Source organism: Meles meles, chromosome 1, assembly GCF_922984935.1.
Source record: "Meles meles chromosome 1, mMelMel3.1 paternal haplotype, whole genome shotgun sequence".
NCBI lineage: Eukaryota > Metazoa > Chordata > Mammalia > Carnivora > Mustelidae > Meles > Meles meles.
The window spans coordinates 163,220,134-163,244,226 of record NC_060066.1 but is presented as its reverse complement, the minus strand read 5'-3'; the positions used below and the strand labels follow the sequence as shown (position 1 = coordinate 163,244,226).

At 44.9% G+C, this 24,093-nt stretch overlaps 1 protein-coding gene and 1 pseudogene across 5 annotated transcripts in view; both read left to right on the top strand.

The window, feature by feature from the left end:
* Window positions 1–702: 702 nt before the first annotated feature.
* Window positions 703–1,674, top strand: LOC123955111 (annotated as a pseudogene).
* Window positions 1,675–20,002: 18,328 nt separating this feature from the next.
* Window positions 20,003–24,093, top strand: part of AK4 (adenylate kinase 4) — a 70,542-nt gene continuing 66,451 nt past the window's right edge. For 2 of the 5 annotated variants that reach the window (XM_046019514.1, XM_046019505.1), the window contains exon 1: window positions 20,666–20,941. In XM_046019514.1, the coding sequence (XP_045875470.1) occupies window positions 20,797–20,941 (145 nt within the window). In that variant the 5' untranslated portion in view covers window positions 20,666–20,796. The other 3 variants (XM_046019523.1, XM_046019532.1, XM_046019541.1) reach the window with 3 other exon arrangements.

The following is a 24,093-nucleotide window of genomic DNA, read 5'->3' as shown; positions in this document are numbered from 1 at the left end:
TGATCAACAAATGACCTTCACGCATAAAACAAATCACAGTAGAGAATAATTTTGAGGAAGAGGTGAAAGAGAAATGGGAAAATTTCCATCCTGCTCACGTGTTTTTAAAATAGGTCATGCAGGGGCTCCTGGGTGGCTCAGTGAGTTAAAGCCTCTGCCTTCAGCTTGGGTCATGATCCCAGAGGCCTAGGATCGGGCCCTGCATCAAGCTCTCTGCTCAGCAGGGAACCTGCTTCCCTTCCTCTCTCTCTCTGCCTGCCTCTCTGCCTACTTGTGATCTCTGTCAAATAAATAAATAAAATCTTCTAAAAAAAAGTAAAATAAAATAGGTAATGTGGATATACACTCAGTTTTAATTTTAATTTCCACTGGATACATCTTAAAATGTAGTTTTAATTTTAATTTCCGCTGGATACATCTTAAAAAGTGACACAGCTCTTTTTTTTTTTTTTCTGTCCCAGATTGAATGCAGATTGAAGTGGTAAGATGTTAGTCTGGTCTCAAAACAGAAGTAAAACCTCTACCTGCTGGCCCCCAGCCAGACTCCAGCTCCCCTCCAGGGCACAAGGAACCAGGGCAGTTGTGAAAACTCTCTGTAGGTGTTTATGAGGTTTGAAATTACAGATGATAGTTTGAGAGAACTTTTAGAGAGATGAGGCACACACATACATTGTGTGATGAGACTTCCAATCAAAATGTCCCATGGGCTCTGGTTTTGTGAGTCCTTTGACTTCTGCTCAAGAGGTGAATGCTGCAGGACATCTAGACCAGGTTGTTGGGCATGTAGTGGAACCCAAGAGATTGTTTCTAGAGAGGATTCCCTGAAGGCTGGTGCTCATCTAACAGTGACAAAAAATTTGTGTTGATGGTGTGAAAGAAGGTACAGAAGACTATAATTTGAGAAACTACTTTGAAAAGTTTAGTAAGATCAAAACCACAGAAGTTATGGAAGACAAGCAGGGTGGAAGAAAAAGAGGATTTGCTTTTACCATTTTTGATCATATAGTTGATAAAATTGTTGTTCGGGAATATTATACTATTCACGGGCCTAACTGAAGTGAAGACTCACATGCCCTCCACGAAGACTCAAGCAGTTCCAATGACTTTTCTAGTCACCGAAATAGTCTCTTTCGAAATGACAAGTGTAGTCTGCTGGATCACAGGAGGTCATGGGGGAGATCCGGCAACTTTAGGTGTCGTGGGGAACTTCTGCATGGTGGAGGGTGCTTTGCGCATGGTGGTAACTTCTGTGGAAGAGGGGAATATGGTGCTGGAGGTGAAGGGAGCAGAGATAATTATGGACGACGTAAAGGTGGATATAGTGGAGCTACAGGTGAGGGTGGCGATGACGGCAGATGGGGTCCTGGTGATCGTAGTTGAGAGGGTGATGAGCTAGGATATGCAAACCAAGGTAAAGGATTTGGCAGTGGTGGAAGATGTAATGGTTGTGATGAAGGAGAAAATTTTGGCCATGATAACTATGCTGGTGGTGGGAACTATAATGGTTTTGGAAATTCTAGTGGACAACAGCAATTGAAGTATGGTCCAATGAAGGGGGGGCAGTTGGTGAGGAAGCTCAAGCAGTCCCTAGGGGTTATGGATATGGTGGTAGGAGTGGTGGGTATGATAGTGGAAGGTTCTAAAAGCTCAGCAAAAAAGGGCTACAGTGCTTAGCAAGAGAGGGAATGAGGAGCTATCGGGAAAGTTACAGGTTACTTTGGGTCGGTTGTCCCAAATGCATTAGGGGAACTACAAAAATCTTTCATGAAAGGAAGGATGACCATCCATAGCCAGAAAAGTTACTTGGATAGGAAACTACACTTAATAGCAGCTTAAATGAGAAAGTTTTTATCAGGTCTGTCATAGCCACAGTTTGCAAAAAGTACAATTAATGATTAACATGCCATCAGCTAATTAGATGTACCTTCCTGAGGTTTTTTAATATGTCATAGATTGACCTATTTTTTAAGTTGCATTGTGAATATTGCCCTTATTTGTAAATTGTGCTAGTCATAAAGGAATAAAAAATTAAGGAATTTTAAAATAACCTCCCCCCAAAGATGATGCCATCTTTTTAAGACATCAATATTTACAACATGTGGGAACGTATAGATTTTGCAATTACTTAAACTAATAATAAAAAATTCTAGGTGTCAGCATAAATGTTATAAGGTAAGCAAAAACATTGGAAGACCACAGGTAGCGAGGAAAGAGTGCGGGCTTTGTGAATGTCAGTTTGTGTCCTTGGGCAAGTGACTTTATCTTTCTCAGTTCAGTTTCCTCCTCTGCGCATGCTGTCATTAAAATGGATTTAATAATTAATAATTTATTAATATTTATAATGATAATTAATAATCCTGGGGAGGCGCAAGCCAGATAAAACACATAAATGAGCCTGAAACATGGTAGGTAGGTGCTCCATAGATATTATTTCTCTGCTCCTTTTATCAGTGCTGCAAGAAGGTATTGATTGATTCATTCAAAAGTTATTTTTAGCACCATGTATCAGTTGCTATTCTAGGACCTGGAGATACAGGGTGAATAAGGCAAACAAGGGCTCTAGGACACGGATAAGAGTGAGCTCTCAGAGCCAGATGGTCTGGATTTGAATCTGCCCTTTGCTAGCTGTCTAATCATGGACAATTCACTTACTGTGTCTCTGTTTCATGATCTGTGAAATAGGGACAAGAGTCCCTTGAAGGTTCACGTATTGAATTGTAAAGGAGTTAGGAATATGCCTGGTACATGGAAACACTCCAGTAAAAGTTAGCTAGCAATGTTATTCTTCATGAAGCTTGGGGTCTAATGTGGAGATGGGGGAGAGAATATTTTTCTGTATTTGGCAGGTAAAGACACCGGGGTTCAGAAAGGTTAAGCAAACCATCTAAGTCAAATAGACAGTGGGGGTAGAGAAGAGACTTTGTCCTCTGTTCCATCTGACTTCAAAGCCCACACAGTTTCTGTCAAGCCAGGCGGACTCTTTCATGAAGTGTCTTCTCTAGGACATTCCCCGCTACTAAATTCTACTGGTGGGGGAAGGATTTTAGAGTTTCCAATTAGAGGACTTAGAAAAATCCAAGAACATAATTTGTAAGTCTCTCAAGCCCTTCATTATTTCGGGTCCATCTGCTATAAAGCCTAGCTTCAGTCCCTTTGGGTATAAAAGATCATCCCTCAATCCATCAGACAAGTCATCTGGAAGGAACTCAGAAGGAGACTCAGAAAACTCATTGCTTAGAGGTGGTGATGGCCTTACCTCCAAGATAGTATCAACTGTTTGATTTGGTTTACATTTTGAAATGTGCCATGTTCCAGGCACTTTCCTGCATGAGGAGGCTACCAGATCAGAGACCCTTCACAGTTCATGGAGTCCCACATAGGAAACCAGAAACTCTTGCACAAGGTGCCATAGCCTATAGTAACGATGAGGAGAAAACCTGCAGTAGAACTCCTCAGAAAGCCATAATTAACTGAGTAAAGGGTGAGAAGAATACTCTGGGGCCTGAGCCAGGTTCTGGAAGAGAGGGAAGGACAGTGAGAGGGAAGGGGCTGGAACACACTGTGCAGGAAGGAATTCTGAGGTGAGACAAGAGGGCAGAGCTCCGTGAGGGCAGGGACTTCCCTTATCCACTTCCCTTATCCACTCTGATGCCTGAAGAGGTGCCTGTCACTGAGTAGTACTCATTAATTACTTGTTGGCTAATTGGATGCTAAAATCCTGTGTCTACGCCTAGAGATTCTGACTCAGTCGATCTGGGAAAGGGCCAGTGCCCTGGTAGGTTTTAAAAACGCTTCAACTGGGACGCATGGGTGGCTCAGTTGGTTAAATGTCTGACTCTTGATTTCTGCTCAGGTCATGATCTCAGGGACATGGGATGGAGCCCCACATTGGGCTCTGCACTCAGCATGGCGTCGGTTTGTCCCTCTCCTTCTGCTCCTCCTCCTTTCTCTCTCTAAAAACAAACAAACAAAAAAACCCATAAGAAACTAAAACTCTTCACGTGATTCTACTCTGCCTCCAGGTTTGGTACCACCGAACTAAATGAATGACCTGAACCAAAGAAAATGAGAAAATTTATAGTTTCCCGTGGGTCAAAAGCCGTACTCTTTGAAAGTAGCTTGGATGAAGGTGCTAGGGTACTTTCCTGTTTTATGGAAGCCCCCTTCCATAAAATGTAGGGGAAATGTAGGCTTCCAAAGATTTAAAAAAAAAAAAAAAAAGCCTTGGCAGGTACGGTAAAAATTAATGGTAGAACCTAAGTGATGAGTATGTAGGTGGATATAAAACCTTTTTTTCAATTTAGATACATTTCAGCTTTTTTTCTTAAAAAAAGGTTGAAGAAAATTCACTTGAGTCAGAGATAAAATATACTAATTGAGTCTCAATGAGAAACTGCTAGGAACCTGAGTGTCGTTTAGTCCAGCCTTCTATGAGGAGGCAGAGAGGAGAAGCCGAGGCCTTACTGATAGAAAGGGAAATGGTGCTGGGTTGGTGTGTTGGGGTCTTCTTGGCTGGAGCAGAAGCAGAGGGCTCTGCTGAAAGGGTCCAGGATGTCAACTCAACTGGAGTCAAGTGACTTTGGGTAACTGATATGATGTCTCTGCATCTTAGATTCCTGATTGCTAAAGTAGTCACATGAATAGTGTTTTTTTTTAATATTTTATTTATTTATTTGACAGACAGAGATCACAAGTAGGTGGAGAGGAAGGCAGAGAGAGAGGAGGAAGCAGGCTCCCTGCCAAGTAGAGAGCCCAATGCGGAGCTTGATCCCAGGATCCCGGGATCATGACCCGAGCCGAAAGCACAGGCTTTAACCCACCAAGCCACTCAGGCACTCCATGAATAGCGGTTTTAAGTACCAAACTCACAGAGCTGTTGTGAGGATCAGATGACATAAATGGTATAAATCGAATGGTTTTCAAAGGCAGATACAGAGACTTTCCAAGAGATATGGTAGGGAACCTGTTTCTGGATCTTGATTTCCTCATGTGATTGTGCTAGAAGGGATTTCTCTGAGGAAATGTTGAATGTTGGGGTGTTATGCTAAGTTTTCCTTTCTCAACTGCCTTTCATAACCCCCCTTATCTCCTTTGATGAAATAAAAAGGTACAACTTGCCTCTATCTTACCATATACCTTGCACTGGATGTAATCGCCCCCGCCAAGGGCTCCACAGAGAACTTTCAAAGTACTGGGGTAGGCTAGACTCTTCTAATGTAGGCAGCATGCCCCCAAAGCAGGGCTTGTGTTTTTCCTTGATTTATCCACATCCTGTGAAGAATGAAATGTGGCCTCTGGAATGGGCTTTTCTGGCCCCTGCTGGGATGTTTTGAATCTAGCTCCACTCCAAAATAAGTAAGGCATGATGACAGTTTTCACTTAACAACGTCAGCCTTTCCATCCTGACTACTGTCAAGGAATCTACCACTTCTGACTGAGGGTCTTGTGACAGCAAACAAACAAAAGAGGGGGGTGTGTTGATAAAAAAAATATCAAACAGAATGGCACCTTATATTCTTGATTTCATTCAGGAACAAATTCTCAGCAAGGTTCTTCTTTTTCTCACTCTCTGAATTCAGAAGTGAGCTGGTTGTCATGGGGATGTGTCTTAACATGTTTATTTGAATAGAAAACATGTAGTCAGATCTTTTGTGACAGAGAAAAAAATCTGATTTGGCCGGTTGGTTTGGCAGTGAAGGGTGACTTTGCTAGTTAGGCGGTAGATGGGTATTTTCCATAAGTTGAATGAGCTAAAAATACTGCACCAAGGTTTTTGAATAAAATATATTTAAATCACATGATTTAAGAGAGAAGAATTCCTTGTCAAAATTTTTATTACTCAAGGTATTTTGAAATTAATAGTATCTTCATCTTCTAATCCTTTCTGTACATGTTAGGTTAATTAAAATACCTCTAGATGGAAAAATAACGGGTATGATTTTAATAATCATTTGATAATTCTTGAGAAAGCCTTTTTGATACACTTTTCAGAAATCCAGAAAGTGAATGGTTATCATGTCCGGGGTAACAAACACTTTTGCAAGTCAGGTGCTTTCTAATTCTTTGCAACAGACTTGAGGGAAAAATTCAGTTTCAGCCAACAGATGACTAAAAGATGCATTTTAATGATAGATCACTCTGTGGTTTTTGGAATATAACTTGGAAGGGGTTCAAATAAATGAATGATGTTGCTGCAGCTAAACTCCTCCAATTCTCATCCCCTAATTTTTGTGAACAAGGTTTCTCAACACCTAACATCTATAAAAATGGAAAACAGAGTAAAATTAATGCTGAATACAGTTTCAGTTTAGCAATAATATTTTTATGAACTAGTTTTTAAAATTATAATTCATCTTAGTAAAAGACATTTATAATAATATATTTTTGTGTCATAATTTTGATCAAAATTAGTAATGCATTGGTCATTTTGATTACTGGTATATGACTAATAATTATGATAACTTAATTCCTATAATCGAGTTTTTGAAAAAGGAGTTTAAAAATCACAGGGAATTATCAAAATTAATTTCAAGCTGTGTATTTTTGTTGCCAAATATAGTAGGGTAATCGAGAAAATACTTCTAAAAATGAAAATATATCACCTTGCAATTAAAAGGAGGGAAAGCAGGATGAGCATGTTGGTTCAAGGTGCAGAAGAACTGATGTAAAACTTTGAGTAGAAGAGCTTGTTCATGTAATTTTCAAGAGGATGATGGTGGTTTTTGATTTGCTATGGTCTTTAAATTTCAGTTCATTTAAAAGAGTGGTATACGTTTTATTTTAAAATTTCAGTCTTATGATATGACTGGAAATTACACCCCTTGCCACTTTTGCATTTATGATGTATAATTTTAATGGTTGATGTCAAAACATGTTAGGATTACATGTTTCAAATTTATTTAGGAGATACTGGGGCACAAAGGTTTAAAGGTCCTTGATATGATGTATGTGAAAAGAATCCCTCCCACCCTCACCGGTTCCTCCTCCTCCTGTGCTTCCTGGCCTAATAAAAGCCAAAAACCCAAATATCATCCTTACTTTTCTCTCTTCTGCTACATCTGAACAATTTATGCTATTTCTTAGATAATTCTCAGACTCCTCTCTTCTATCTCCCCTGCCACTGTCTCTCCTAGAATATTGTTAACATCTCTTTAATTAGTTGGCCTGACATTAGACTCAATCCATTCTACCAGGGTGTCTTCAAGCAGGACCAATTTATCTTACTAAAATTCAAAATCAATTATGTCACTCTTGTATAACTCAGTGGTTTTCCATTCCCTTAAAATAAAAACTAACTCCTTAGGATTGTATAGAAGTCTTCTGTGATCCGACTCCTGCCACCTCTCTTGGCTTCCCTAACCTCTAGTAAGTCTGGGTCTTCTTCTCCCTCTGTATCCCATATCCTTGATGCCATTCCTTTTGCCTGGGATACTTTTGTGCTTTTGTTCTCTCAGCTGATGCATCCTCCAAACATAACCTCAAGAATTACTAGCCTCAGGGCACCTGAGTGGCTCAGTTGGCTAAGCCTCTGGCTTCAGCTCAGGTCATGGTCTCAGGGTCCTGGAGTGGAGCACCGCCTCAGTCTCCATGCTCAGTGGGGAGCCTGCTTGTCCCTCCCCACCCCCTTTTGTGCTCTCTCTCTCTCTCTCTCTCAAATAAATAACAATCTTTAATTTAAAAAAAGGAATTATTAATCCCTCTGGATAGGTTTCCTTGTCTCTCTTAGACAAGACTTAATAATTTCCCCTTTTCTTTTCTTTTATGTATTTATTCAGTGTTTACCACATGCTTGGCACTCTGCCAGTGTAACAGAGCTGTCATTCCTCACCCTTAGCCCCTTACCTCTTCTGTGAATCACCTGCAGACAATTCCTATGTGTGCAGATGGCTTCCCGTGTCTTTCTGCTTCCAGGGCAGCCTTCTACCAATAAGAAACAAGTTGCTGGACTAATGCTCCGGGACAATTCTGAAGTGCATTCCATGCAGTCATTCAGAATGAGCTCCATTTGCCCGCAGAGGTGACCCACTCATCCATACACACTCTGTTGGCTTTCCATCCTTTCCTTTTCCACTTTTCCTCTCCCTCCCCATGCTTTCGAGGATCACCCCTCAAAGAAATGACTTGCATTCAATTCCTTTTCTCAAAATTCTCCTTCATCTGAGAATATAACCCCTATCTCTTTCTTTCACTTAAATGGTTCCTGACAGGGCACCTGGGTGGCTCAGTCAGTTGAGCATCTGCCTTCGGCTCAGGTCATGATCCAGGGGTCCTGGGATTGAACCCTACATCGGGCTCCCCGCCAAGTGGGGAATCTGAACCTGAATTCCTTGTATCTGATACTCTGTAAGTCAATGAAAGTGGGATTCTTTTAAGCACCATTGTGTTATCAGAGCTGATTCACAGCCTGGCATGCAGTGGGTACTCAATTAATACTGTTACCTGAATGAGTAAGGCAGAATTAGAGAGTAGGAACTGTCTAGTTGCCTGCGAATATCTATAAACAATTATGAAAAATACCTTTGGGGGCGCCTGGGTGGCTCAGTGGGTTAAAGCCTCTGCCTTCGGCTCAGATCATGATCTCAGGGTCCTGGGATCAAGCCCTGCATCGGGCTCTCTGCTCAGCAGGGAGACTGCTTCCTCCTCTCTCTCTGTCTGCCTCTCTACCTGCTTGTGATCTCTCTCTCTGTCAAAAAAAAAACAAAAAACAAAAAACTTCGGAGTTTTATGTCAGTATGAAGTAATACTGGGTTTTGCCAAAAAAAAAAGCAACAATTTCCATTTTAGATTATATTAAATTTTAACAAAAAGAATTGTGGTCTTTCAACCACAATGTGAAAACTTGTAACTTTAAAATTTTTCTATGACTGGGATGCCTGGGTGGCTCAGTCTATTGTTTCTGACTCTTGATTTCAGCTCTGGTCATGATCTCAGGGCTGTAAGATGGAACACTACAATGGGCTCCACACACAATGGGGGGGTCTGCTTGAGATTCTCTCCCTCTGCATCCCTGCATGCACGTGCATGCACTTACTCTTTCTCTCTCAAATAAATAAATAAATCTTTTTAAAAAACTGGTCTTAAAATTTTTCTATGACTAAAATTAATTTTTATTATGAGCCTATGTCAGGATGCCTTAACTGCAGGCAATAGGAAATCCAACTCACTCTGGCTGAAATAATAAAGAATTTATTTGCTAATGTAAGAGGAAGTCCAAAAGTAGGGAAGAATTCAGGGTTAGTATAGACGCTAAATTATGTCATCAATGACCAGGTTCTTTTCACTTTTCTGTTCTGCCATCCACACTGCTCGCCTCAAACTAATGCTAGTCCCCCTCATGACTGTAGGGTGGCTGTCCAAAACAATGGGGGCTACAAAGACATCTTGTCTGAAAGAATGAATGATTGATTCCCATTGGTTGCTGTGAACCTTCCCAGAAACTTCCACACGGTTGTGTCCTCATAATTGCTCAAATTTGGGTCACTTATCCATTCCTGAATTATAATTAATAGCAAGGGGTAATTGAAATTCTCTTGGTCTAATCAGGTACGTCACTGGAGTCTGGGTCTGTTGCTCGAGCTTCATTGCTGGTATTCAGTGAGAGAAAAGGAATAGATACTGAGGAGCTCACAACAGTATCAAAAATCAAGGATCTGGGTAGGTGGTAAACACTTCCTTTCAGTTAATTCAGTATCTCTGTGCTTTGCCCCATTCTTGGGGGAGAATGGGATTTTGGAAATGCCATAACTTTGAGGAAGCATCCTGGTCTGGTTGTCACCCATCCCCATCAGTGTTCACTGAGACACTGTTGTTCATATCTGGTTTTCAGTCACAGGACCTTTTTTTTTTTTTTTTTTTTTTCCTGTCCCTCTCTCTCCTTCTCATGCCACTCTCTTGAGTAAATGGAATTACTCTGTTGAGGCACATGGGGAATCAGGCGAGATTTTTTTCATGTACACTTGGGATTTTAAACTCAAATGCCTTTAGAGGCAAGTCAGGGATTTTGAACTCAAATGCCTTTAGAGGCAGGTCAGTATAGTAGATCAGGTATAAGATAATAGGGGTAAGGACGGAAGAAACTAGAGGGCATGCTCCACTCCAAGTCATTCAAAAATCAAATTGTTTAAAAATTCTGTGTTTGCCAAACAAGACCTGCTCGTAGACCATATTCAGTCCGTGATATACTTCACAATGGAATGTTGCCCCTTCTCAAGGTCCTGCCTAGGACAGGATACAAACCTTTCCTGGATTTGGATCTTCCCAGCCCTGGATTTGGACCTTTCGTCCTCCATGCTGGGGCTTGGTCCTGGGAAGTAAACAGGTGTGCATGTCCTTTTTTCCCAAGGAATCGTTTCCACTTAAATTCTCCTCTGAAGGCAACTGGGTGGCTTAGTCAGTTAAGCATCTGCCTTCAGCTCAGGTCACGATCCCAGGGCTCTTGGATTGAGTCCTACATTGGGCTTCTTGCTGAGTGGGGAGCCTACTTCTCCCTCTACCTGCCACTCCCCCTGCTTGTGTTCTGTCTCTGGCAAATAAATAAAATCTTTAAAAAATAAGAAATAGGGGCGCCTGGGTGGTTCAGTCATTAAGCGTCTCCCTTCAGCTCAGGTCATGATCCCAGGGTCCTGGGATCAAGTCCCGCATTTGGGCTTCCTGCTCAGCAGGAAGCCTGCTTCTCCCTCTTCCACTTCCCCTGCTTGTGTTCCTTCTGTGGCTATCTCTCTCTGTCAAATAAATAAAATCCTTAAAAAGTAAAATAAAATAAAATAAAATAAAATAAAGCAAAACAATAAATAATAAATGAATCCTCCTCTGACTCTCCCCTCTCTCCAGCCCAGGGGATTTTTCTTCTCTTTTTAAAGATTTTATTTTATTTATTTATTTATATTAGAGTGAGCAAGAGCACAGAAATGGGTGGGGGAGGAGGGGAAGAGTGGGAGGGAGAGGAAGAAGAAAAGAATCCGAAGCAGCTTCTGTGCATTGAGTGTGGGGCTCAATTCCATGACCCTGAGATCGAGACCCAAGCTGAAACCAAGAGTCAGACCCTTAACCAACTAACCCACCCAAGTACACCCCAAGGAGATTTTTCCTAGTCCAGGGTATGGAGAGTAGGAAGTCTTCAACCATTTGCAGACTCCCAAATCAGTTGTATTATATAAACACAAGCATGTTTTCCACTTCTGGGGGCTTAGCCCCCCCCCCAAAAAAAAGCCAAGAAAAGACTTGGTTTCTCTCTTCTGCTGCATTATTTCTTTCTAAGATGATGGGCATAAAACTCCTTAGCTATTACATGAAGAGGGAGAAGGATCATGGTTTGAAATATGGGAAAATATTATCTTGCTATATTAACTAACGCTGCTATGTGCTATATTTGAAATTTGTCAAAGCAGTAGATCCTAAAAGTTCTCATCACAAGGAAAAATACATTTTTTGCACTTATATGAAATGATGGATGTTAGCTAAGCTTATTGCAGTAATCATTATGCAGTATATGTAAGTCAAGTCTATATGCTCTCTGCCTGACACTTACATAGTGCTGTATGTCTGTTATAGCTCAATAAAGCTAAAAGAAAAAAAGTAAAAATACACTATCCTGTTACAGAAGAAATAGTGTCCAGAAGAAGAGACTGCTTATCAGACTACATCTGGAATGCTTAATGCATTGCTGTGTATGTCACTTAGAAGAACATAATCATCCAAAGAATACCCAGTGTGTGAAGGGATTCTGAATCATATTATACGAATATAATCAATAGGACTTCTGCACAACATTTAGCATTGAAGACTGAAAATGGAAGAGTCGAGATAGGCTAACTTATGCTGGGATAATAACTCACCTTAAAAATCTTGGTGGTTTACAACAATGAAAATTTGTTTTTTGCTCACGATACATGTCCGTCATGGTTCAGTCTTTTGTAGGGAGGTGAGGTCATCTTTACTGTGGGAATTAAGCCATTTGCTGGCCATTGTTCAAAGAAAAAAAGGTCAATGGGAACCCCAGCTCTTAAAATTTCTGCTTTCCTTTGCCCAAATAAGTCATGTGGCCACTCCTGAGATAACGGGGTTGCAGGGGTGGGGGGAAGGGGGTGCTCTTTCATTAAGGGAAATCAGAACATTTCATGGACAGAAATATAATCTATGTGGTAAGTCCCGTGTCATTCTGTTTGGGGATCTTCTGTGGTTCATCTGAACTCCTGGAAATTTGCATAGTGCAAAATGAGATCTATTAGATGGCATGGTAATATTCAGTACATAGTAGCTATTATTGTTATTATTATATTCCATTAAGAAGGGAAAATTCTTTCCATATGTTCTTCTGAGGCTGAACAGGAGAACGCTCTGGTATTTCTTACATAAGCAGCAAAAAACACACTGTTGTGCTAGTTTCTAGCAGGATACCATATTACTTAAGGAATGCCCGAGTAATTCAGGATATTTAGCATAAAGAAGAGATGCTTTGGGGTTCCTGGCTGGCTCCGTTGGTAGAGGTTGTGGCTCTTGATGTCAGGATCATGAATTTGAGTCCTACGTTGGGTGTAAAAAATTGTTTCAATAAATGAATTTTAAAAAATTATTTAAAAAAAGAGAGAGCTTCAGATACAAGACAGCTGTGATTTAATTTTTATTTATTTATTTTTAAGATTTTATTTATTCATTTGAGTGAGAGAGAGAGTGCTAATAGAAGGGAGAGACAGAGGGAGATGCAGACTCCCTGCAGAGCCGGGAGCCCCCAGCTTGGGGCTGGATCTCAGGACCTGGAGATCATGACCTGAGCTAAAGGCAGACACTTAACCATCTGAGCCACCCAGGTACCCGAAGACAGCTGTTTTTTAATATATGAAATTCTATGTGAAAACAAATTATACATATAACATGAGGATAGCCCTAGTAGTAGAATAAATTGGTCTGGCCGCGCTTAATTCTTCCAAGAACCTGGCTCTAGTGCCCTGAAGTACTTTGTGCTTTGTGGGGGTTGAAGAACCAATAATAGTGAAACTGACACTTATATAGTGCATATCACAGGCCAAGCATCGTTCCAAGCCTTGCACATCCTAACTCATGTAGGCACAACAACCCTATGAGATGGAAACTGCCTCTGTTCCCATTTTTCAGGTGGAAAAAATGAAGCACGGTTGAAGGAACCGCTGGTCACAAATCTGATAAGAGGTTGAGCTAAAGCCTGACCTTGTCACTCTGTCTGTAGAGCCCATCCTCTTAACCCTTGTGCCAACTTGCCTTTCCATGCTTAGAATTCACTCGGAAACCCTTATTGAATCAGTCTATCTTAAAACTAGTGAATGCCTTTTTTTTTTTTAAGATTTTGTTTATTTATTTGACAGACAGAGATCACAAGAGGCAGAGAGGCAGGCAGAGAGAGAGAGAGGAGGAAGCAGGCTCCCTGCTAAGCAGAGAGCCCGATGCGGGACTCGATCCCAGGACTCTGGGATCATGACCTGAGCTGAAGGCAGAGGCTTTAACCCACTGAGCCACCCAGGCGCCCCAGTGAGTGCCTTTTTGACCTTTGTTTCTCCTCTGGGTCTCCTGTACAGCTCTCCGACAAGACATATCTTTTAAATGATATTCTGTTTCTACCTTTTTGGTTTATCTCTCAGAATGACTTGTCCCTAGTGACCTCTCCAACAAGTAGGGTCTATGATCTGGGTTGGGGATCTAGGAGCCACATTTGGGACTTGCGGGTTTGGGACTAGCCACATTTGTGGTAGAAAGGTGATGGTGGTGGCAGGCAAGGACAGTTGGAACTTGACCCTAGAGCTGGCAGGCGGCCTGTGGCCATGTGAAGAACAGAGTGGGGATGCCATTCGAGAGCCAGATCAATAGCGAGCCAAGCATCAGATCCAACGGGTCTGGCAGCAAGACCAAAACCTGGGACACAGCAATGATTTGGCTGTTGGTTGGCAGCAGGATGCGGACAGATGAACTGGCAGGTTCAGGAAGGGAAGCTGTAAGTTAAAACCTGTGGAGATCCCTGAGAGGGAAGTCCTAGTGAGATGAGCCTTTTATAGCTATCTGGCTGCTGATGGAGACCACCGGTCTGCACACAAGTGACTTTCTCTTTGTTAGTATTTCTCTGTAGACCAGCAGTCTTGTTCAGAACCCTTCTGACACTCTTTGGAGCCTCTTCACTCAAGTACGAGGGAGACTGACTAGGGTTTGTTGTTGTGTGGTTTGACCCTGAGATGTACGTTCAGATCCCAGCTCTGCCACTTATTGGCTCATGACACTGAGGGATAAAATACCCAGCCTTGTCGTGTGTTAATTTCTTTATCTATAAAATAAAAAGATAACAATGTTACTCCAGAGGTCTCTGAATCGGCATAGCCCAGTGATTAAAGAGCACCGGCTCTGAAGTCCAGATCCTTGATTTATGTCCTTAATCTTCCACTAATGGGTCTAGGATCTCAGGCAAGTTTCTTGCTTCAGTTTTGAGGTCTGCAAAATGGACACACAATAATAAGCTACCTATGTCAGAGGACTATTGTAAGAATTAGTATTATATATAATGTATAATATAAATGTTCTTTATTGCCCTTATCAGAAGAACAAACTTAAAAGGCTCCCACCAGTGGGACCCAATTCGAATAAACTCAGTATTCAGTTCCAGTCCCTCCAACCAGCTGGAACAGGAAGAACATGCATTCCCTCTGGCAGTTGATTTACAACAGAGGAAAGACACACCCAAAGACATTTCATCTCCAGAAATGCCTACTAACTCCAAGGCAACTTCCAGAAGGAACTCTGCCATTGATTGTGGTTAGGAAGGTGGAGGGAGGAAGGAATGATACAGGCTTGTCCATGCGTACTACCAAATGTATCAATCAGAGAGCAAAGTTCTGAGCAAGACATCATCATTTTATCATTATATATGGAGGGTAGAGCATAACTGATTGTTACTTTGCTTGCGGGGATTTCACAGGGAGAAGACCAAAGGTGGTAGTTCCATCTCTCCATCTCTTGAGAGAGGCCCTCTACGATAGACTGTTATTCTAGGAGCGATTTGTAAATTGTTGCTCATGGAGAATAACAGGTCATGCCAGGTAGACAGGAAGAGTGTTCATTCCATTCATCTCAGTTCCTTCCGTAACCACTTGCCCTGGGAACCTGTGTGTCTGAGAAAGCAGGCTTGTCGAACACACGTTACTGCCTCTTTTCAGCAACTGTTGAGATGTTACAGGTTAATGACCTGGCGAACTAGTAAAATTGGGGGATAATTCCTTCACTTGTAAGAATTTACCTTTGTCACAAACAATGCCATGTTAGTGTTTTAGTCACCATTTCTTCTCTCCGTGCAACCTTTTGGCCTCTTGAGTCTTGAATGAGTGCCTGCAGGGAGAAGGCAGCAGGCACACAGGGCTGGGTATTTCCCCCCTTCATCCCATCATTCTCCAGCTTTCTTTTCTGAATCTTGATGTGTTGGAGTAATTAGCCTTTCTTCTGTCTGCCCAGAGAAGCTCCAAGAGGGCAAAGAGAAGTCGCTTTGTCCATTCATTCATTCAGCAGTGAGTCAGCTGTATAATAATGTCTGCCCCTCGTGTCTGGTCTCTATGCCTAGCTGTGTGGAGGCCGTGAGGAAAAGACGAAGGCGCTATGTTCAAGGAGCCTACAGTCTCCAACAAATATAACAGAAGTCAGCCTGAAAGATGGTGATGAAGAATTGATAGCTGGAAGAACAGCGGGGGAGTGGGGTGCTTAATTTTTGAAGTGGGATCAGTATACAATCTGTGATGGGTGGTTGGGGTGATGGCATCCTTTAAAAAATGCTGGTGAGTTATATTTTAAAGGTACACTTACGAGTACATTAGAGTATATGACATGCATCCTTGATGATCCAATAGATAATTTCACATGGGACCAAAGATGATTCTAGGTGGCATGTGGATCTGGCTTTAGATACTATTAAACTGAAAATTACAAAAGGGGTGCCTGGGTGGCTCAGTCATTAGGCATCTGCCTTTGGCTCCAGTCATGATTCCAGGGTCCTGGGGTAGAGCCCCATATTGGGCTCCCTGCTCAGCAGGAAGCCTGTCTTCTGTCTCTCTCACTCCCCCTGCTTGTGTTCCCTCTCTCACTGTGTGTGTCTCTCTCTCCATCAAATAAAGAAATAAATTCTTAAAAAAAAAAAAGAAAGTATTCCCTTTCTAATTCTATTTTGAGCTATGTGATTACAGATAGAAAATTTCATTTAGATGCTATCTGTCTCAAACACCTCTCTATGAGTTGGTAAACACCCTCCCCCCGACCTTTTTAAATAAAGACTAAGTTCAGAAACTCCACAGGCAGACAGTTAGAAGAGTCCTGCTAGAACTTGGTAGCCTTATTTTCTTTTTCTCCTATTTATTTTAGTGTGTCCTTTTACTTATGGTGAGTTGCATTCAGGTTTTTTTTTTAATAAATTATTTAAGCAAATTGAGTCGATACTTAAAAAAACATGATAAGTGGGGCACCTGGGTGGCTCAGTGGGTTAAGCCGCTGCCTTTGGCTCAGGTCATGATCTCGGGGTCCTGGGATCGAGTCCCGCGTCGGGCTCTCTGCTCAGCAGGAAGCCTGCTTCTCTCTCTCTCTCTCTCTGCCTGCCTCTCTATCTACTTGTGATCTCTCTCTGTCAAATAAATAAATAAAATCTTTAAAAAAAAAAACAAAAAAAAACCATGATAAGTGGATAAGAACCAAGGTGGTAAAAGGTTATGGTAAAACTGTGACAGTAATACGGAAATGATGAATATTTCCTAAACAGGGGCACTGCAGTCCGGATAGGAGAATCTGATGAAGGGATGTGTAAAGTGAGATCAAACGTGGACTGTGGACTTGGCATTACCATCCGGTGAAGTTGCAGGCAGGCACCTGGACTTGATGTCCAGTGTGTTAGGAGGGGGAGGGAGATTGGCTAACATTAACAGAGCACTTATTACAGGTAAACTGCTGTATGTTTTTGAGGCTAGAAAGATGAATAAAATTGGGCCCCTCCTCTCAGAGTGAGTTTCCGGTTTGTCTCTAGGGGAGACAAACACGGAGATGTATATTCCTCTGTACACTGTGATAAATACTACCAACAGATTTAAAACCCTAGGCAAAGGAAATAGGAAGAAATTGATTATATGAGTGTATGTGTGTTAAGAATAGTTGCCATTTATGGAGTATCTTCCAAAGGCCAGGAGATCTGCTATACTTTGTCACATTAGCTCATTTATTCCTTACAGTTAAGGAACTGAGATTGGAGAAGCTAAATAATTGTCCCATGGTTAATAATAGTGATGATGTTCGGGGTGCCTGGATGGCTCAGTGGGTTAAGCCTCTGCCTTTGGCTCAGGTCATGATCTTAGGGTCTTGGGATCATGCCCTGCATCAGGCTCTCTACTCAGCAGAGAGTCTGCTTTCGCCTCTCTCCCTGCCTGCCTCTCTGCCTACTTGTGATCTCTCTCTCTCTCTCTGTCAAATAAATAAATAAAATATTTTTAAAAAAGTAATAGTGATGATGTTCACCACTGAGTACTTAATATATGCCCAGCTCTGTGCTACATCCTATATGCACCTTAGCTCATTTAAGCCTCCCTACTAGCCTAAGAAATAAATATTATCTCCCTTTTACAGATCAGGAAACCAAGACTCACAGAGATCAGGAGACTTGCAGAGTTAGTGAATGGTGCTGTTGTAATTTAATCCCAGAGGTGTTTGACTCCCAAACCCATTTCTTCCAGTTCTGCGGCTTCCAATCAGCCACCCAACCATAGGAGCCCGATTTGGCTGTGCAGGGGGAGTACGTCACAACTCTTTCTGTTTCATAACATAAGCTCCTAAACTCCTCAAGCACTAAGTCCTATGATGGTGTGAGTGCCTAATGCTGTTCCCTGAAATTATAAGGTGATGTTGACAAATGCATTTCAAAAGTAGGCAAAAGAACTGGGTGATAGGGAAGGCGGGCTATAGTTCATCTAGTTTGTGAGGGCTAGAAACTATTTCCAGTGGGAACTCACAGAATCAATGCTTGATAGAGACAAAGGGACCTTTGGGAGTACTAAATCCAATGTCCGCATTTTAGAACAAGAAGAGGTTAAGGGCCAAAGTTCCCACAGCAGACAGAGGAGCCGGGAGGCCACACAGCAACCCATGTCTAAGTGCTCAGTGTGGTAGAGCAGTGGTTTTCAGAGTGTGGAAACCATACTTTCCAAGTGCTGATTTCCAGATTGGCAGCCTCAGCATTAACCCAGGAACTTGTCAGAAATGCCCACCTCAGACCCACAGATTGAGAAACTGCTGAGGAGGGGCTCAGCAAATCTGTTTTAAACAAGCCCTCGGAGGGATCCTGATGCATGCTGTGGTCTGAGGAGGGATGCAAAGTATCCACTATATAGGATATAGGATATGGAGGGAAAGGGAAGGGAGATTTAAGTCACCGCCACATCCCGGGAAGTTCTTCTCTCTCTGTCTGTTCCCAGGTGAAGGGCTGGAGGGGCTCAGTTGAAACAACCTCCTCACGTCCACAGCAGACTCCTGAGATACCTGAGACCAGGGGATGAGCCTATTGAACAAACGCTGGGCGGAGGTTGGGGGCCTCCTGTGCTCTCAGGCAGACGGAGGCTAGGCCTTGTCTGGCTGGCTGCCTATGGAGGAGATGCTGGAGGAGGGGGCTTGGGCTGCCAGAGGCAGAGAGAAAGAAATACTCCGCCAGGCTCTTGCTTACTAGGCCCCCTTGCCCCTCAGAGGATGCAGCCAGGACTCTACAAGTCTCTTCTCCAGGCTGTCCCTCCCCATTTGTGGTTCCATTCAAAACCCTGCAATGCATTTCCCCAAAGCTCAGCCTGTAGAAGGAGGAGAGGGGAAGGTCGCAAAGATGTATGGAAGGCTGAAGATTTTTTTTTTTTAAGATTTTATTTACTTATTTGACAGATCACAAGTAGGCAGAGAGGCAGGCAGAGAGAGAGGAGGAAGCAGGCTCCCTGCTAAGCAGAGACTGGGATCATGACCCTGGCGGAAGGCAGAGCTTTAACCCACTGAGCCACCCAGGTACCCCAAGGCTGAAGATTTTTTATTCTGAAGGGACGATTTTTATCTGAGCTGGGGAAATAATAGAAACTGATGTGCACTGAGGATGGACTAGAGACTCAAGGGCTGGCAGTTATCACACTTGGCGCCAGTAGGAAATGAAGGCTGTGAGGAACAGATTTAAGAGAATATGGAGTGGGACTCGATGTGGGGCTGCATCCCAGGACTCGGATCATGACCTGAGCTGAAGGCAGATGCTCAATGGCTAAGCCACCCAGGCGCCACTCTGCCTGCTTGTATTTCCTCTCTCGCTGTTTCTGTCAAATACATAAATAAAATCTTAGAGAGAGAGAGAGACTATTGAGTGGGATACGCAGGGGAGGGGAAGGAAGATAGCACTCTTTGGACTTGGTGAGTTGTGACTGTAGTGCCAACATCCTGGGCCCTGCCTGAGGTCCTGAAATCAGCTGGCTCTAAGAACTTGAGCGCCGGTGAGTGATCGCCCCCTCCTTCCTCCTTCGGTAAGGAGCTTGGGCTTTGGAGTCAGGCTGGTGAGGGTTCAAACCGCCGCCTGAACTGTGTGTTCCACCAGGGCAAGACTCCGCCTCTTTGGTTTACAGCTATATGCCAAGCGCCTAAAACAGTGTCTGGAACATGGTAGGCGCTCAACAAACATTTCTTGAATGAATGGCGACACACCAAGCCTCCTTTTCTCATCTGTGAATACTCTATCTGGACCGGTTGTTGCGCAAAGAAATCGCCTATCCCTGAACTTGACGCACAGTAGGCGATCAACAAGTTGTATTTTTCCTTCCCCTCAGCAGCAGACGGGGTCCGCAGGCGATGGTATGAGAAAGGTCCATGTCCCCGCGCCCCCGCAGCCCCCGCAGCCCCCGGGGGCCGTGCGGGGCACGTGGGCCCAGAGAGCGGGGTGGGAGCGGAGCGGCGGGGAGGGGAGGGGGCACCGGCCGGCGACTCACGCGGAGCGGGTCTCCCCGGCTTACGTAAGGCGCGAGTCCCGCGCGGCCGGCTGGGGCTCGGACTGGGGGCGGGCGGAGGCGGCGCCGCCCAGCGGGATTCGGGCTGGAAGCCTTGCGGAGCGCCGCGTCCCAGCCGAGGTGCGTGTTTATTTGATTGCTTCGGGTGGAGAGGCGGCCGGACTCGGGTTCCCCGAGGCAGGGAGCGCCTCAGCCCACCCTCGGCGGAGGTGGGCGCTGGGCGGTCCGCGCGGGCGGCGGGCGGCGGCGACTCCGGAGGACTGACAGCCGCTGGGGAGGGGCCGCGGCGCAGACTCAGCGCTGCCCACGTGCGAGGGTCGGGGCAGGGCTCAGCCCCCAGGCCGCCCGGTGCGTGGAGTCACCGCCCCTCCTGGCTTCCCCCTCGGTGGAGCCTGGCGCTGGGATGCCAGGCCGCCTAGCCCCTTCCTCGAACGCCGCGTGGGGAACGAAAGAGGAAGGGCTGGAGGTGGGCCTGGCCGGGCGGCCGGCTGAGTCCCAGAGGTCGACCCCGCCTGGGGCGGGGACTCGGGACTCCTACGGAATCGCGGCGTGGGGGCGAGGAGGGCGGGGATGGGTAGCGTGGCGCCTTTCTCCGCCTTCGAGCCGGCCCCGGCGCGGGGCTGAAGGGAGGGGTTGTCTTCAAAAGTCACTCCTTCCCCCTGCAGGGGCACCCGGCGAGTCCGCGCGAGCGGAGAGTGTCGGAGGCAGAAGGAGCAGCAGCAGCAACAAAGTTCCCGGGGCTTCTCCGAGGCTGCTGTCCGGGTTGCGTGTTTGGCCGCCCCCTCCCTGCCTGGCGAAGGCAATGGCTTCCAAACTCCTGCGCGCGGTCATCCTTGGGCCGCCTGGCTCGGGCAAAGGCACCGTGTGCCAGAGGATCGCTCAGAGCTTTGGCCTCCAACATCTCTCCAGCGGCCACTTCTTGCGGGAGAACATCAAAGCGAACACCGGTGAGGGGTGCGGGGTGCGGGGGCGAGGGGCGGGGGTGAGCCGTAGCGGGATCGGGTTAGAGCCGTAGCGGGATCGGGTTAGGTCGGGTCTCCTAGATCCCTGGGCGCCCTTCCCCCGCCCGCGTGCGGTGGTGCAAGCTCGTACGTGCCTGGGAGCATGCAAACGGTGGCCCACGGCCGTGCGGCTTAACCGCGCCCCTGGAGGAGGCCGAGGCCAGCTGGGAGGAGGGTGGGAGGTGCACGGGGCTCCTCCCGTCTTGGGGAAAAGCCGGTAACTACTCAGACAGCCGAAAAACCCGAGCCTCCCGCTCGCCCTGCCTCTTTAAGGCAAAGGTCTCTGTGCCCACACCTTCCCCGCATCCCCGGGGAACTGGAGCGCCCCCTGCTCTGGCCGCCCACCTGTGGGAGTCGGGTCCCGCTGCGCGCTGGGGAACCTGTGGCGCTGCGGGTCTCGCAACCGCGCGCTATTCCTGCCCCTTCGCGCCGCCCCGGGCCTCGGGACAGAGCCCTGGTGGCTTTGCAAGGCCTGTCTGTCCGCTGACGCCTTCTAAGGTAAACTCTCACCACGAACTCCCCCTCCTTCCCAAGCCGGGGCCTGGCGGTTGGGAGGCTACGTAGTAGGAGGCTCGATCTGATAAATTACCTTTTAAATCCTGCTTCCCTGGAAATGGCTTCTTGAGAAAGTCTCCCTTGGCTGGCGTCGTGGATTCGGGGATGTAGATTGCCTGATCCTTTCGTCTTTCGGTGGGGCCCTTCACCTTCCACCCCACGTCCACCCCAGTTCCTGATGAACTGGCATTGGAAGGCGCGAGCTGGCTGTTGGCGCTGCTAGTGTGTAACCCTTCTGGGATGCATGTGCTCATAATTAGCAACTCCTTTACGAAAACTTGTTACTGCAGACGGGGTGCTGAACCTTCGCTGCTGTCCTTGGAGGTGACCAGGGTGGTTATTGCCCATCGGTGGGCTAATTATCCAGAGATCTTCATTACAGAAGCACACATTAGTTTGAAGAGGTGGGCGGACGACTGTGCTGGGAAACGGCATAGAAGCTAGGAATTAAGATACATCTCCAAGGCAGAGTTTTATTCATTATCTCTTAAGCTATTGCAAAAAGCAAGCTTTTATTTTGATTCTCAGAAAGACTGGGCCTCCTCTCCCTCCTCTCCCCAGCCTCTGATGGTGTAGAGTTCTGTGTACCAGGTCGTACCTTGAATTTTTTCTCACCTCAATTGGGTCTATTTTAATTTTAATACCACCTTTAGCTGCATTTTATCCTTTTTGTTTTGGAATGCAGTTTGGGGGAAGAGCAGTGTGAGAGGGAAGGCTGGCTCTCAGCCGGAGGGTTTTGTGATTGGCTCCGGTTTCTCTGTGGTAGGGAGCCAGAGGCAAGGTGAGGGGAGGAAACGGTGCAGTGGCTTTGAGCCCATTCCTTAGCATTTTTTTGTACCTGCCTTGGGAACTGGTTTCTTTCTGTTATGAAGGACTGCACCTTGTCCATCCCAGACTTTATTAGTGGTGCCCTTCCCATTTTTAAAGAGAATGTGATGGCAAGTAGCTTACTTCTGAACTTTCTTAGAGGTTTTGAAGACTTTCCAGATGTTTTCCCTTATTCTCACTTAAACATTTTTTTTTTAACTTTCCTTGTTTTTTTGGATTTTAGTTTCTGTTCCCTTTCACATGCCTTCATTGTTCCCAGAGTTTCTCTCTGCTGTAAGACTGTGACTGTTTAGATTTTGTTTTTCTCTTGGGAGCTAAGTAGTTTTTGCATAAACCAATTTAAAAACTGCTTATCTGCTAAAGAGAAGAAAAACGGAGAGCAGCAATTTCTTTTCAAAGTGGCTTGTGTCTGGTGGACTTGGAGGGTGTTCTCAGATTATTTTTCTCACAGAAGGTTGGTTCTAAGAGTCTTCAGGCTCAGTGCCTGGTAAATAAAACATTCCACAGTCTATTTTTCTGTTACCTGCTGTTAGCTTTTAGCTAATTTTCTGGTAGAGAAATACAACAGCCCCTCTCTAGGTACCCCTTTATTAGAGTTGAAGGTTTGAAGGAGCGCATGAAGCACAACAAAAAATAAAATATGGGTGGGAACTTGAGTTGGAAAGTATCTCAGGCCATCTGCTCCAACCTTGCTTCCAGCATACTCCTGTCCACACGGCTTTCCTGCAGCCACTGCCTTCTGAAAAGCTGCTCATCCAGGGAAGGAAGAGCTACTCACTGCTTCTAGGAAGTCTTCCCTTATCTGCCCTGACAGAATTCATTTCTTTACCCTGCACCTAGCTTGTTGATGCTGTCACGTGTGGTGTGGCAAAAGTCTGTCTGATTCCTCCCGTAGATACTTAAACCAAGTACCTGTTATGTGTGGGACAGTGTTCAAGGTACTGAGGGCTGTAGCAGTATTTAAGATAATCCTGTGCCCCTTGTTGTCCCTTCTACCTTCAGTATGTTCCAGTTCCCACTAAAAGAGACTTCAGGGTCAGAGATATGGATGGCGAAGTACCTGGTGCATAAGGAGAGTTCAGCAAGTCTGTGTTGAAGGCAGAGAAGTCAGATAGCCTCCAGTAATTGAGTCCATTCTGTTTAATTAGCCTTGACTTATGGTAAAAGTCTGTGTTTACTATGGATCTGAGATTAGCCTAAGATAGTTGTCACTCATTGGCTCTGCCTCATCTGCCTGGAGCAGTATTGCTGAGACTTAATCAAAAATTTTATTTTATTTGAAGGATGTTGACCCGGATGCCTAGATGGCTCAGTCAGTTAAGTGTCTGCCTTGCCTTGGGCTCAGGTCATGATCCCAGAGTCCGGGGAGCAGGCTCCCTACCCAACAGGGAGTCTGTTGCTCCCTCTCATTTTCCCTCTGTCTGTGTGTGTGCCTGCAGGTGCTTTCTCTATCAAATAAAATCTTAAAAAAAAAAAAAAAATGAAGACCCACACCCAAATCTTTGGTTCTCTTTGGTTTTCTTTACTTTGCTTAAGTAAATAGAAGGGATAGTTTTCATAGATTGACAGGAGGGAGGTCCTACACTGTGTCACAAGGAATGTTAGCTTTTCTGTGTATGCGCATGTACACACGGCCAACACTTAGTAGTGAGTCCTAGTAAAACGCCTTATCTCTTCTGTTGACTAAAACCTCCCTCTGAAAGGACGTGAGAATC